This window comes from Pongo pygmaeus, chromosome 7 (assembly GCF_028885625.2).
Source record: "Pongo pygmaeus isolate AG05252 chromosome 7, NHGRI_mPonPyg2-v2.0_pri, whole genome shotgun sequence".
NCBI lineage: Eukaryota > Metazoa > Chordata > Mammalia > Primates > Hominidae > Pongo > Pongo pygmaeus.
In genome coordinates, this window is record NC_072380.2 from 10,609,128 (window position 1) to 10,625,009 (window position 15,882).

The following is a 15,882-nucleotide window of genomic DNA, read 5'->3' on the forward strand; positions in this document are numbered from 1 at the left end:
TGATCAGCCCTCTAACTCTCAGTATGTAGAAAATACAAGAGGACAAATAAACATGATCATTCGGTCAAGACTGAAGGAAACAGGACAGGCTGAATTATTTAATTTCTTCAGTAAATAGCAAGGGAAAGAGAGAAAGAAGGGTGAACTTATAGATGAAAAGAAACCATTTATATCAACCAATTGCAATGTATACGCGATCTGGCTCATGATTCAGATAAACAGTTTTAAAAAATATTTATGAGGCAACAGGGGAAATGGACTCACTGGAGATTTGATGATATTTAAAAAGTATTATTTTACGTATAAAAAATCCATCTTATCTTTTAGAGATATATACCAAAATATTCAAGGATGAGTTGATAGGGTAACTGAGATCTGCTTTAAATATGCTAGGATAAAAGAGGGGGAGGGAGTGGGGATGTAGACAAGGCACATTTAGCCATAACTGAGACCTGTGGAAGCTGAGCGAGCAAGGCTTCATTATACTAAGCTCTCTATTTTTGTTTGAAATCTTTCACAATTGCAAAGTAAAAGCAAATACCTTTTAAAACTCAACTGAGAGAAATGATATTGACAGAAAATCTCCTAAAAGATAGCTGGTCCATTGCTTGTTTCAGATACAACGCAATTAACTTCTGCATTAAACCAGAACCACCAGACAAGCACGTTAGCACCTGCAGAGATGCAAGGGCCAAATAGTCCCTTGTGGGGAGAGGGTCACGAGCCCAAAGAGAAGAGCAGTGTGACAAACAGCCACAAGACTTGCGCGCCGCTCACTCCTAGGGTGCCATCAGCAGTGCTACCTGAATGCCTTGCAGTACATAGTGTCCTCCTAAGTACCTTTGAAAGAAATTTCTTTCTGGTTCCAGAATCCAAAATATGTGTGATTCTTCCAAGCCTGTATATTTTTAGAATAAGTAAGTAAAACTGAAATCCATCGCCATTTCACACCCATTAGGATGGCTATAATTTTTAAAAATAAATAAATAACAAGGGTTGGCAAGGATGCAGAGAAATTGGAACTCTTGTGGTTCGCTGGTGGGAACATAAAAGTATAGCCGTTGTGGCAGATGATATGGCAGCTCCTCAAAAAATTAAACATGGAATTACCATATGCTCCAGCAATTCCATCTCTGGGTATACACCCAAAAGAATGGAAAGCAGGGACTTGAAGAGAGATTTGTACACTCAGGTTCATCGCAGCCTTATCCACAACAGCCAAAAGGTGGAAGCAACTCAAGTACTGATTGACAGGTGAATGGATAAACCAAATGTGGTCTATAGATACAATGGGATAAGAAGGAAATTTTCATACACAGTACAACATGGATGAACTTTGAAGACATTATGCTAAGTAGAATAAGCCAATCACAAAAGGGTAAATACTGTATGATTCTATCTATAGGAGGTCCCTAGAGTAGTCAAATTTAGAGAGACAGGAAGTAGAATAGGGGTTACCGGTGGGGGGGGGGCGGGAAGGAGGACTAGACAGTGTTTAGTGGCTATGGAGCTTCCCTTTGGGAAGATAAAATAATCCTGGAGCTAGATGGTGGTGATGGGTGCACAACAATGTGAAGGTACTTAACACCACTGAACCATATGCTTAAAAAGTGGTTACAATGATAAATTTTATATTATGTATATGTTACCACAATTTTTTAAAAATGAAGTCCATCATGCAACCAACTGATTTTTCTTCATGTTGTTGCTAGGAAACATAGAGCCAAATTTATGAGCAAGTTTTATAAACTATGTAAGATTATGACATGCATTCTTTGTGTATCTCATTTCACTTCCTTTTCCTTTGGCCTAATATTTACCTAATTCTAATGCATGTTAGTTGGCTGTGTCTTGCATATATTTTAATTTTCCTTTAATCCATTTTATAACAAGGCCCAAGATAAATGGCTGGGGAGAATGAGAACAAGAAAAAGAATATTAGGTTTTATATTATCTGAATTTGATCCTTGATTCCTCCATATTTTTCTTAAAAATGCTAGTTGGGTTAAATTGAATAATCAGTAACTTTTTTAGTTTTGGTTGTTCTCTATATCTATGTTTCTCTTCTTAAAAAAGTTAATTAACAGAGAAGTAATAGAAAATATTTGATTGTTTCTCCTGAACATCCTGTGGAATGTATTTTCTCTGTAGAAATTTAAGAAATGTCCACCACATTTGTAAAATAAATCTCTCTCGTTGTCAAAATTTAAAGGAAAAAAGGTCAGTCAGGTGGGTGGTTGCTGTACACTACTGCGAAAAGTGAAAAAATTAGCCACATCTGATCAGCTTTACAGTTGAGGCCAAAAGAGAAATATAATATTTTCTGAGAGCTCTGTATTGACACAGAAGCAAACAACCAGTCTCACTTGGACACGTGGTGAGAGAGCCTGATAGAGAGTTTAATAAGATGGGCTTCTCAGTACCCAGCCAATATTAGCTGAGTTCTCAACTAATGCTGTCTGTTATCCTTCAAAATCCCCGAGTTACGGGACTCGGCTGGTGTTATGAAGGAGAGGTGATGGATCCCATAGAGCCTAGTGATGTTGGCATCACTCTCCCGGGGACTTGATCACAGCTCACCCAGAGTGAGGAGAGCAGGTGGTCTGCCAGGGAGCACCTGTCTGGCTGGTCTGTCATCCCCATGCCAAGGGCCTGATGCATCATTTCCTGACACTCTGACAATAGTCCTAGGAGGCAAACAGTTTTCTCATCATGTTACAGATGAGTTACAGATGACAGATGGGGCTTAAGAAGGCGGAAGAAACTTGTCTAGAGTCAACAAGGATTACAGGACTCCAGTGACCTCTGGGAATTCTGAATTCTTTACAGACTCCTCCATAACCTTTTTGTGGGAGAAGGGCTTCACTTTCTGGTTCTTACAACCCAAATGGGTGAAGTTCATGGATAAGTGATCTCTATACAAGTGAAGTGTTATTATATGAAACATTATCTAACTTACTCCCCTCTACAATGGATTCCGTGCCACCCTCCAACCTATAGTCCACCTTCCTTACTCTAAACATACGAACCCACCCTCCTCTGTGACTCCATAACTTGTTCTTTTCTGGACCAGCCCAGGTCAACGTGGCTGCACCATCCCAGCCAATGCTTTCCAAACCAAAAGAGATTTTCAAGACAGGTTTTCAAAGGTCTCTTTCTCCTTCTCTATATGATCTGACTTCTCTACACTCAAGAAGAAAACAAAAGTTGAAATCATGCACAAGATATATAAAATAAAATGCATCTTAAACTATATCTCCAATGACCACTGCCCCCTCAAGGTGCTTCAAATTACCCAGGGAGGAAGGCCTATTTTTATCTCTCCAAGTGCTCTACCATTTAAGAAGTTTGTACCAGTTAGCAGCCTGCAGTTCTGATCATCTTGTGAATTTAGATTGTTTGGCTAATTATTAACACATTTCAATGTCATTCTTTCTGGCCTTTTTCCTGGAATGAGTGGCTGCCCCTCCAGAGTTCACAGAATGGGCTTCAGTAGTTTTCAGTCAAGATTCAGGGAGAAATACACCACACTGGGACTCGGTTATTTACCAACATCATGCTGGATGTGTGCCAATCAGACACCAAGACACTTCCCTTTGAAGTCTGACATATTGCCGGCTGCTTCCAATGCTGTTTTCTTGGCTGGCAGACAAACAACCGGGGCTTATTCAAAACTCACCTCTCATTCATGTCAGGCAGGAAACAATTTCTTGTGATTGGTTCATCTTACATTGATCTCACTCTCCTTGGAGGGGCCGAAGGTGAGTACCCCAGAGAGGAACAAGTCTCTGGGCTGCTATGAGCCGCGGGCCCCTGCTCCAGGACCAGTCCATCCACACAGCTGTTCAAGAAAAGGTCCCACGAACGCTCGGCACCTTAGCTGTCAGGTGAGTACCCCAGAGAGGGACAAGTCTCTGGGCTGCTATGAGCCGCGGGCCCCTGCTCCAGGACCAGTCCATCCACACAGCTGTTCAAGAAAAGGTCCCACGAACGCTCGGCACCTTAGCTGTCAGGTGAGTACCCCAGAGAGGGACAAGTCTCTGGGCTGCTATGAGCCGCGGGCCCCTGCTCCAGGACCAGTCCATCCACACAGCTGTTCAAGAAAAGGTCCAACGAATGCTCGGCACCTTAGCTGTCAACAGAGATGTGTCGTGCGACCAACAGCACATTTTCCTAAAGCCTCGGCTTGGCTTTTGCTCCCCACTCTTGTTTGAAGAATCTTCAGAGAATCTGACCCAGAAAACATGTTTTCCAGTGGTTTGAAGTCAGAGAGACATTGCCATCAGGCTACTAGGAGCCTAAAAACTCACAACAACCCAAAGAATTTGCAGAGCTACTTCTGCTGTTGCTGCTTGGTATCAATTTCTGAACATTAAGGTTTCTCACTGCAGAATCTTACCTTTCACCAAATAGCCTGGATGTGAGTTCCTAAATGGTTCGGGTTCATACCTTCAGATCCAGCAATCCCACTGCTGGGTATCCACCCAAAAGAGAGGAAATCAGTGTATCGAAGAGATCTCTGCACTCCCAGGTTTGCTGCAGCAGTTATTCACAATAGCCAAGATTTGGAAGCAACCTAAGTGTCCATCAACAGAAGCATGGCAAAGAAAATGTGGTACCTGGGAAGGTCGAGGCGGGCGGATCACGAGGTCAGGAGATCAAGACCATCCTGGCTAACACGGTGAAACCCCGTCTCTACTAAAAAGACAAAAAATTAGCCAGGCGTGGTGGCACACACCTGTCATCTGAGCTACTCGGGAGGCTGAGGCAGGAGAATTGCTTGAACTCGGGAGGCGGAGGTTGCAGTGAGCTGAGGTCACGCCACCGTACTCCAGCCTGGGTGAGAGCAAGACTCTGTCTCAAAAAAAAAAAGAAAAAAAAAATAAGAAAAAAAAGAAAATGTGGTACATGTACACAATGGAGTACTCCTCAGCTATAAAACAGAATGAGACCCTGTCATAGTGCATAGTGCAACGTAGTGCTGCAACAACACTATGTTAAGTGAAATAAGCCCGGCACAGAAAGACAAACATCACATGTTCTCACTTATTTGTGGGATCTAAAAATCAAAACAATTAAACCCATGGAGATGAGAGTAGAATGATGGTCACCAAAGGCTGGGAAGGGTAGGTAGTAGGGATACACGAGAAGGTGGGGATGGTTAATGGATGCAAAACGTAATAGTGAGAAAGAATGAATGAGACCTAGCATTTGATAGTACAACAGGGTGACTATAGTTAGTAATAATTTAATCGTATATTTAAAAATAACTAAGAGAATAATTGGATTGTTTGTAACATAAAGGATAAATGTTTGAGGGGATACATACCCCATTTCCATGATGTGATTATTACATATTGCATGGCTATATCAAAACATCTCACATGCCCCATAAATATATATACCTACTATGTACCCACAAAAATTTTAAATTAAATAATGATGGGTTCAAACAATTTTGAGTTAGCAGAATGTTTTTTTAAATGTTTCAATGTTCCAAAACAAAGTCAATTCTCAGTAACTGAGAAGAAAAGGTCTTAAAGGCTACATAGCCCCACTTCCAAACTGGTTAAGGATGACCACTCTACCATCTGAGTATCTCAAGTGATGGAGAATTCATTACCCTACATCCCTGGAAAGTATTAGTACAATATTAAAACTGCAACTGTAAAATCAGAACAATTCCCTTACTCTTATTGAAGTATCATAAACTAGGTTTTATAAATATGAATTAACTTTCAAACTGAAATTATTCAGGAAGAATACAACAATATTTATTGAATATAATTTCCAAAGTTAGCATAACTACTAGTGTGGATGTGACATTTTATACAATCCAATGTATGTCATTGCAATTTTTTTCATTTGTTCACTTTGCCTATCCAAGTTCATTATTTTTCCATTTCTACTTAACTTGGTGTGTATTTATTATTCTTGGTGCAATATGTTATAATATACGACCTCGTTACAGGGGGACATTATATCCTAATTGCCTAAAACCCTCCAGGTTTATCCCTCATTATTTCATTATTTCAGTATAATTGCTCATAGCACTCTTTTCACTCTCAAATGTATCCTAGTTTGGATGACAAATTTATGTTCAAAGACAGTAAAGTTTAAATTTTTTTTTTTTTTTTTTTAGACAGAGTCTCGCTCTGTTACCCAGGCTGGAGTGCAGTGGCGCGATCTCGGCTCACTGCAACCTCCGCCTCCTGGGTTCAAGTAATTCTCCTGCCTCAGCCTCCCAAGTAGCTAGGATTAGAGGTGCATGCCACCATACCCAGCTAATATTTTGTATAAAATATTTTTTAATTGTACCAAAAATCTTCACAAATTAAGCTTGGAATCCCCTGCCCTCCATTTTCCAGCCTTTTAAATTAGTAAGCTTTGATTTTCTTGTGAAATTACCCATCTTCTTGACTATGGAGTATTTTAAAGGCAATGAGTAGCTGGTCTGTGCTGAGAACAACCACTTCTGCAGAGGCTGGAACCCGGCCCTCCACGTGGATGGAGTGGCCCGTGGCCAACAGACTGTCACTTTCATTAAGATATTGATGGCCAGAGAGAACCTTTCTAAGACAGGCCCAGCAGGGTGGCAAAAGATGTTCTCATACCTGAGGAAGCCTCAGAAAAACCAGAGAGAAAAGGAGACTAGGAGAAAAACTAACTGTTGGGCTACAAAAGAAAATCTGTGAAGACTGTATGCCAGCGACAGATTTTAAGGAATCATCTATCTGTTCTCTGATCCCTTGATATGACCCATTCGTGCATTTTTCACACTGGAATGCCTTTATCCCACACTCTATCTGTCCTTCCTGACATTTCACATTCTAATCTAAAAGCTTCATGGAAGTCCAATGGTCATTTGTAGAGTGGATTAAATTTCAAAGTTCTTATTTCGGTAGCATTCTAAAGGTAAGGTATATTCAAATGATTAACCAATAGATAATGACATTGTGGCCGGGTGTGATGGCTCATGTCTGTAATCCCGGCATTTGGGGAGGCTAAAGTGGGCAGATCTCTTGAGGTTAGGAGTTCGAGACCAGCCTGGCCAACATGGAAAAACCCCATCTCTACTAAAAATACAAAAAAAAAAAAAAAAAGGTTAGCATGGTGATGCACGCCTTTAATCCCAGCTACTTGGGAGGCTGAGGCAGGAGAATCACTTGAACTCGGGAAGTGGAGGTTACAGTGAGCTGAGATCGTGCCAGTGCACTCCAGCCTGGGCAACAGAGTGAGACACCATCTCAAAAAAAAAAAAAAGACACGTAATTGGTGATAATATGAAGACCTCCAAGGCTGAAGAATGGGTCTGAACAATTACAAGTGCCATCACTGTTTTGATGAACTCACAGTCAAGGGAATGTAAGACATCCTCCTGTGCATTAATAATACATGCTACTATGGTCAAATGGAAAAGCATGATAGCAGTAGGAGATGCTGCTCCAACCAGTATTCTCCCAGCAAAGGCTACTTCTCAAGAATCCTTCAGAGCACTCTGGGAAGGCATGCAAGTATACAAATCGATTTGCTAAATGGGCCTGGCTGCAGATCATGCTTTTGTGTATGGATCCTGCTGAAAGGTGTCTCTGAATCTATCAGGTTTTCCCAGGGTTCCTTGAACCAGTGCAGAGAGAGTCAGGGAACATCATAACAAGAACATGGATTCAGGGTCAGTTAGACTTGGGCTCAAACTGTAGCTCCACCAACCACCTCCTTGGCCAAGTGTCTCTGGATAAGTCACATGGCCTCACTAGGAAGAGGAATATATGAGTCCATCAGCTTTGCAAGGGGCTGGGGCAGGAAGAAATGCCCAATGTATCCCAAAGAGTCAAGCACTGTGCTGAGTTGACCTTTCCATTGCAGTGATAAACCAGAACGGCAGAAGCCCACCCTCAAAACCCCCCAAATCCCCTACTCCACCCTAGGCCAGGGGGACAAGTGATAGAAAGTGAGAATCATCTTGAAGACATTAATATGAAATGCTTGCATATACTTAACCAAAATAAGGCCTTAATTTAAGCATCTGGAAGAGCTAAACTGCACTTCTAAAGTAAGAATTCTTACATGTCAAACATATTCTATTTTATGATCTGTATAATTCTGCCTCTTATATGTTGTTAACTTGTAGAAATTATGCACATGATTCATCTCTTCTAAAACCACACATGCTGGCCATGCACAGTAGGCCTCCCAGGGGCTGCCTCCTGCTCCAAGAGCCTTCAGTCCTGAATACGTAAGAGTTAAAGGCCAAGGGCCTAGAGCTGCAGAGGCCTTAGAGCTCACCCGTCAGCCTCCTCATTGAAAAATGGAGGCTTAGAGAGGGGAAGTTGCTTGCTGAAAGTCAAACAATGAAGGCCTTGGGTAAGGATGTTGAGTAAGCCGCTACAAACCAAACCTGTCCACTCCAACCCCCCACTGCAAAATAAAATAAAATAAAATAAAAAACAAAATAGAAAAGAAAGGCTTGCCACAGAGCCTTATTCCCTGTTATTTCCAATTCTGTAGTCAAAAAATGTCATCAGCCCATCTGGTACTGAGTCTGCCCTTCAAGAAAGAAGTTTTATTTCAATATCACAACAGAGGGAAACCCACTAATAATGGGTTAGTGTCATTTACTGTTTCCCAAAAAATATGACATAAGACCTAGTTTCTCATATGCCTGGGGTTGGCGAATCTGAGAGACTGGAAAATAAATAAATAAATCATCAAAAGGCCCCTTTGAACACTGATACATGTGACATTTGCTGTCCCATGATAACAGACACCATGCTGGGAGAGGAAAGTTAGCAAATCAAACATTTTAGCACATGGTTTAGAGAGGCCATTATGCCTTCTACAAAATCAACTTCTCCATTTAAATTTCTGAGCATAATGATTTCTCATCACTGATCAGTATATTTTAAAAGGTGATAGCCTACGCAGAGCATGATTTACCAATACTGAGGTTGGAACTGGGTCCCTGTTTATAACTCTCCAGCTGCAAATCTTCACTGATGCCTAATTCTTGTTCCATCTCTGGGAATAAGGGAACAATCTATCTTGAATGTGCTCATTTACAGACCAAGTTGTTCTGAGGCTAATTTCCAGTTCAAACGCACTTCAAGGCTTCAAAGCAGTTTTGTACCCTCAAAGGAGATTACCGTCAAGACCAGAGCAGGACAGAAGCTACGGGAGGCATGAAATCAGGGGACCTCACATTTTTAGGATGAGGGACATCACAGAACCTGTCTAAACGTGGAGGGGAAGGAACGAAGGGAGGCAGCTGAATGTCCAGTTGAAATTCCAGAGGACAGAGATTGTCATTTTCAGTGGGTAAGACAGGGATGAACCCCAGAGCACTGCTAGAGAGAAGGGGAGGGGAGGTGGGAGGGGGGCCCCAAAGGAAGGAGAGGTAAAGAAGGAAAGAATGGAGAAAAGAAGGCAGGCAAAGAAAGGGCCATGGTGCAGAGATATTCTGAAGGAAGTTTAGATGACATGAGGCATGGAGGGAAGGAAACACGTATTAAACAGGACCTCTTCACTAAACAGTTTGGAATTTTAACAGAGAAGTTCTGCTCAACCACATAATTGTACATTATATCACTCAGGAATTGGACTTTGCTGAAAACATTTTTAATTAATGTTTTCTCTTAAGGAGCGTGCTTAATTCATGATGGAGAAGAAAGAGATCATTCAATTAGCTTAATCTTTGTGTAATAACAAGTCAAAACTACTTAAATCCCAGCCTTTAACAACGTGATATATCCACGTGGAAAAAAAAATCCCTGCTAGCAAAGAAAAACTCAAACCCTAAATTAGCAGGTTAATTTACAGTGTGGACATAAGAAATAGCAAATACTCAGTTTGATATTTGGTTGTCAAAGTGAGAAAATAAAGCACACTAAATTCTATAGAATAAGCTTTTCCAACCCCAGAAATTACTAGGAACTCAATAGTTTTCTTGGCTGTAACAACTTGTAAATATCTAGAAGAGCCCAGATTTTGAAGCCCTGAGGACACTTGCTAAAACTAAGAAATTTGGCACTAGTCTTTGCACACAATTTGGGTTTTCTTTCAGAGTTGATATCTTACCAAATACAGCCATCTGTGTTCCCTCTGGGAAAGGTTCGACTGTTCTGTTGCCATTGACATGATGTTTGGCTAGAAAAAAAAAAAAAAAAAGAAAGAAATGCAAGTTTAAGTGTAAAGTTCTAACACATACTAACACATGTCATTAAATGTGTCAATGAGCCTATTTCTCCTTTGAGTTAAAAATGCACCCAAGCTTACCCTCTGAAGACAGCTTCAATTATTTTGTTTTTAATCTCTGTTGCAGAAGGGCCTAGAGATCATCTAGTTCAGGTATGCCATTTTATAAATGAGTAGGCTGAGGTCTGAGCTTGTGCAGAGCTGGACAATGGGTGGCTACAGACCCAGCTGGGCCTGAAGGCTCCTGACACCCAGCCAGAGTCCCTCTTCTGCCACGCCATCTCTAAAAAACAGGCAAAGCTCCAACTTCCAGGCTGAACTGGGGTGAATCACCCTGCAGACTGCTAACAATCAGAACACTGATGCACTCAGTATTTAAAGTGCGAAGTAAAAAGGGCAAGGTAGCATTGGGACCAATTTTTCAAAAAACACAATAGCAGAACATGTCATTTCACTACAATACAAGCACTGTTCACCCGGGCCAAAGACACCAGCCTCCTTAAGAGCCAGACGGATATTCCAGTGCCTCCTACTGCTCCTTATCCCCCACCCCAGGTCCTCCTAACCAGTCACCCTTCCCACCCTAGTGGACATCGAGGACTTAGAAATAACAAGTGACCAGGTTATTGTTTTCCAGCATTAACTTGATCTTACAACCCCCAAACTGTGATCAATAGAGAAGATGAGTATTCCCCATCTATGAGCATTTTCTAAATAATATCCTCAGCAGGTTTTGAATAGCAGCACTTATGTGGAAAATACAAAAGAAAAGGATAGCTAAGACGCTTCACACTGCATCACGGGCACAGACGCTTTGATGTAATGGGTCACAGTGGATTGGCTGGGTTCACGCAAAGGGCTCAGCACTGAGGCCAGGCTTGGAGGGGTCTAGGGAAAGATGACACAGTTCCTGCCCTCGAGGAGAGTACAGTTATCTTCAAGAAATAACAACTGCAAAAACAAACATTAAAGAAGGCATATAATTATGTGCTAAGTCCTGCCATGTGGACGGAGGGTTCTGCAGGAGTGCAGGAAATTGTAGCAGGAGAGCTGGGTGGGAAGTCAGATGTGCTGCCTGAAGGCGCTGCCACTGCTGGAATCCAAAGGAGAAGTCAGGTTTGCAAAGGCAAGGGTGAGGGAGCAACTTGAGTGAGGGCCATCTACCTCTCATCTCATCTACCTGGGCCACAGAACAATCTGTCTTGGTGGAGTGGAGGTGCTATTTTGAGAAGCAATGGCAAGTAAATCTCTTAGACTGACACTAGGTCATGGAAGATCTTGAGCACCCATCCAAACCCATGGGAACCTGCCTGTAGCCCTTAGGGATTCCATCAGTTCCCTTCTGGGGCTCTGAGGGCAAGGTGGTGAGCTCAGTGGCCTTATAGAGGTCTGTAGCCATTAACTGGCACAATTAGCAGATGTGTGATGGAAGGTCCCAGCTGTGTGATGGAAGGACCCTGTCAAGCATTCACTGATCTGGTTAGGATCACTGGTTACTGAATTCAAACAAACATGCTGAGCTTCCGTGTGGAGATCAAAGATCTGCCCTTTCGTTCTTGCCTCACAGCCCTGTCAGTGGTTTGGAAAACATTTGCCTTGACCCACACCACAAGTCAGAAATCTATTCAAACTCTTTAAACCCATGAATCCCACTTGTAAGAATTTACCTTAAGAAAAAAACGCAAGAGAAAAAAAGGCGATATACATAATATTTATGAAAGTATTACCTGCATTAACAAAATCTTAAAATCAACTAAATAACCAAAAGTACGAAAATTGCTTAGAAAATTACCATTTATGATTTATCAAATGAATGGAATGTTACCCGACATGTTTTAAATGCAGCCTTGAGAGAGATACAGAAATGTGGGAAAATATTTGGGATAATGGTAAGGAAACACAATCCTATTACATCTTCTACATAGATTATAATGACAACTAATTAAAATATGAATATGGGAAAAGACTGGCAGAAGAACATAAAAATGAAAATAGAAAGACTATGCAAGACATTTATTTTTATTAATTTCCTTTGTCATTGTTAGATTCTTTTCTTATTGTCTAGGGTGAAAATGTTTGAATTCAAAAAATCAAAATTATAGATTTTTCTATTTTTTCCACAGTAGTTGGTTTCCCAAGACAATCCATCGAGGTCTGTCGATGGCCCAGCTGAAACCCACATGTTCACAATCCAAAGTGCACCCTATCTGACATCTCCTCTGAACACCGCAAAACCACACAGGATGTCCTCCCACCCCAAACCAGCTTCTCTGCCAGCATCCCCCACCTTTGGGAATGGGCCTGCCATGCTCCTGCTTTGTAACTGCCCTTATCCCTTCTCTTCCCTTCACTCCCCATATCCAATCTGCCACCACAGCTGGTGACGGTCCCCTCCCAGACACCTGTAGCATCCCCCTCACTTCTTTTTTTCATTACCCAAGCCTCCCTAGCCCCAACTGTCATGACCCCTTTTTCTGGACTTCGACATCTGCCTCCTAACTCTTCTACATCCCTTGTCCAATTCATTCTTCCCACTGTAGCCACAATTATCTTTCCAAAGGGAAAAAAATCTAATCATGTGACACAAACTCCAAGACCCCTCCCTCCCCTTCCATGGCATCCCATGACTCTCAGGCCAGAGTCAAAGCTCTTTGGCATGGCCGGCAAGCACCTGCGTGGTCAGAACACCAGCATCCCTCATCTGTCTACCACAGCCACCCTGGTCTCTCGGTACAAGGGCCTTTCCTCTGCAGCACTCACCCAAGTAGCACTTTGCACTTATGCCACTGTTTGGACAGGGACTGCATCTATCAGTAGACTGCCAGCTCAGGGAGGGCAGGGGTCGTAGCTCTCTGACTCCCCATTTCCATAATCCTCTCTCAGCGTATGGACACAGAACGGGCATTTGATGAGTATTTGTTAAATTAACGAATGAGGTAAATGGTACTAAAAAAAATCTCTCTTTAGCCATTATGAAAGATAACTTGATACATTAAAAATATATATACATAGTTATGCATCACTTAACAACAGGGATATATTCAGGGAAATGTACGTGTTGTCAGGTCATTTTGTCATTGGGCAACACAGAGTGCACTTACACAAACCTAGATGGTAGAGCTAACTACACACCTAGGCTATGGCTATGTGGTATAGTCTCTTGCTCCTAGGCTATGACCTGTACAGCATGTGACTATACTGAATACTGTAGTCAACTGTAATACAATGGTATTTGTGATCTAGATATCTATAAGCACAGAAAAGGTACAGTAAAAATACAGCATAAAAGGTTTTTTTTAAAAAAAAAGGTACACCTGTGTAGGGTATTTATGACAAATGGAGCTTGCAGGACTGGAAGCTGCTCTGGGTAAGTCAATGAGTGGTGAGTGGGTGTGAAGGCCTAGGCCATTACTGAACACTACCACGGACTTTATAAATATCACGCACTTAGGCTACACTAAATTTTTTTTAAATTTTCTTTCTTCAATACTAAATTAACCTCAGCTACTGTAATTTTTTACTTTATAAACTTTTAAACTATTTTTTACTTTTTGACTGTTGTAATAACATAGTTTAAAACATAAGCACATTGTACAAGTACACGAAAATATTTTTATCTTTATTCTATAAGCTCTTCCTGTTTTTAAAATTTTCATTTTTCACTTTTTAAATTTTCTGTTGAAAACTTCTTCCTATTTTTAAAATTTTCATTTTTTACTTTTTAAATTTTCTGTTGAAAACTAAGACACAAATGCACACATTCGCCTAAGCCTAAGCATGATCAGAATCATTAATATCACTGTCTTCCACCCTCCACATCTTGTCCCACTGAAGGTCTTTAGAGGCAATAACACGCTTGGAGCTGTCATCTCCTATGGTAACAACGTCTTCTTCTGGACACCTCCTGAAGTACCTGCCTCAGGCTATTTTACAGTTTTTTATAACTGCAGGAGCACACTCTAAAATAAGGACAAAAAGTATAGTATAGCAAATATATAAGCCAATAACATAGTTGTTTATGATGATTATCAAGTATTATGTACTATACATTATCGAATGTGCTGAACTTTTATACAACTAGCAGTGCAGTAGGTTTGTTTACAACAGTATCACCAAAAATACATGAATAATGTGTTGTGCTATGATGTCATGATGGTTACAATGTCACTAGGTGATAAAAATTTTTCAGTTCCATTATAATCTTAAGGGACCACCATCATATATATAATCCCTTGTTGGCCAAAACATTGTTATGTGGCGCATGACTGTTACATATCTTTATGTGTACAAGTGTGTGCTCCTTACATAAAATGATCATTGAAAATGGCCCTCAGAAATAGCTCCCCCAGCCAGGTGGCCTGGATACAAGGTAACTCCTCTATTCCACTCCTTAAACCTCGACCCCTCTTCCCTTTCCCATTTACCTAGTCTCATCTGAAAGGTTGGCAGTGCTGGCTGAGGTGGAAAGACCAGAAATGCTCCATGAATTGGAGAAGGTGGAGGAAGTTCACTTGCTATTCCCTCCTCACTGATGAGGTCCCCGGGGGCCTTGTCTTGTCTTTAATTCCAGAGCCTGAAGCCCAAAGATAACAGGTTCATAAACATGATTTGGCACCTTCTTCTGAAATACAGCTGAGTTTTACATCAGTCTTATGGACTGCAGGCACAACACTCACAAGCAGGAGACAGGACAGAACTGGTGGCTAAGAACAGGGGCTCCGGGACAAGACAGCCTGACTGTGACTCTCAGCTCTCCCACTTCCTACCCATATGATCTTGGTTTAGTCACTCAACCTCTTCATGCCTCTGTGTCCTCATCTGTAAGAATTTCTTCATTGTAAATTTCCTCATTTGTACTTACTTCATGGGGTGCTTTGAGAATTAAATACAAAAAGTACTCAGAACAGTGTCCAGTACATAACAAACTCTATATGACAGTTAGGCTGGTATCATCACCTGTGTGAACTTTACTTTCCAACAGGTCTGTTTCAGGAATGGCAAATAAACAATAGTCACTTCCCCTCCACGACCATGCCCATAGCAGACATCACTAATCAACCACAGCATACTTTCTTGATCCCCGAATGTGACCACAGAATCTTTTCTCAACACAGTACCCATAGAGTCTCATCGCTTTGAGGCATCATGTGTGATGAAATCATTTTGCCATTCCTGGTTTAAATGGATAAAACAAAGATGGCACAGGGGAAGAAGTCATTTTCCTTCTTATTTCTACACTGTGATAAAAACCCTCTGAAAATCCCCCACACTATATATTGCTCTAGGGATAACTTTCCACTCCATAACGAGAGAATAGCAAGTTCTTTACAACCAAGAAATGACAGCTCTATTCCTAGAAACCAAGGTGGAGTTTCTAAGGACATTTTCTCATTGAAACTCTGCTAAGGCAAGTATTTGGAGGCCAAAGAAACAAAGATCCTTTAAACCCTTCGTATAGGTTCAGTAAGATTTGGGGGAAGGGTGGGCTAACCTGGGAACCTAACCCACCATTTATAAATTTGTTTCAAAATCAATAGCATGTTTCACCACAGAAACGAATTTATTAAACAGAAAAGCCATTCACTGATTGAGCCCTAACTATTGATTACCAGTAGAATGTGAAATGGAGACAGAAGAGTCTCCAACAGGGACATCTGTTGCCCAGCCATAGCACAGTGGGTGCCTCCCATC

At 41.3% G+C, this 15,882-nt stretch overlaps 1 protein-coding gene across 6 annotated transcripts in view; it reads right to left on the minus strand.

The window, feature by feature from the left end:
* The window catches only part of MSRA (methionine sulfoxide reductase A), a 384,503-nt gene that overhangs the window by 219,877 nt on the left and 148,744 nt on the right, over nt 1-15,882 (minus strand). For all 6 annotated transcript variants that reach the window (XM_054499909.2, XM_054499910.2, XM_063668509.1 and 3 more), the window contains exon 2: nt 10,075-10,143. In XM_054499909.2, coding sequence (XP_054355884.2) covers nt 10,075-10,143 — 69 coding nt within the window. The remainder of the gene's footprint in view (nt 1-10,074; nt 10,144-15,882) is intronic.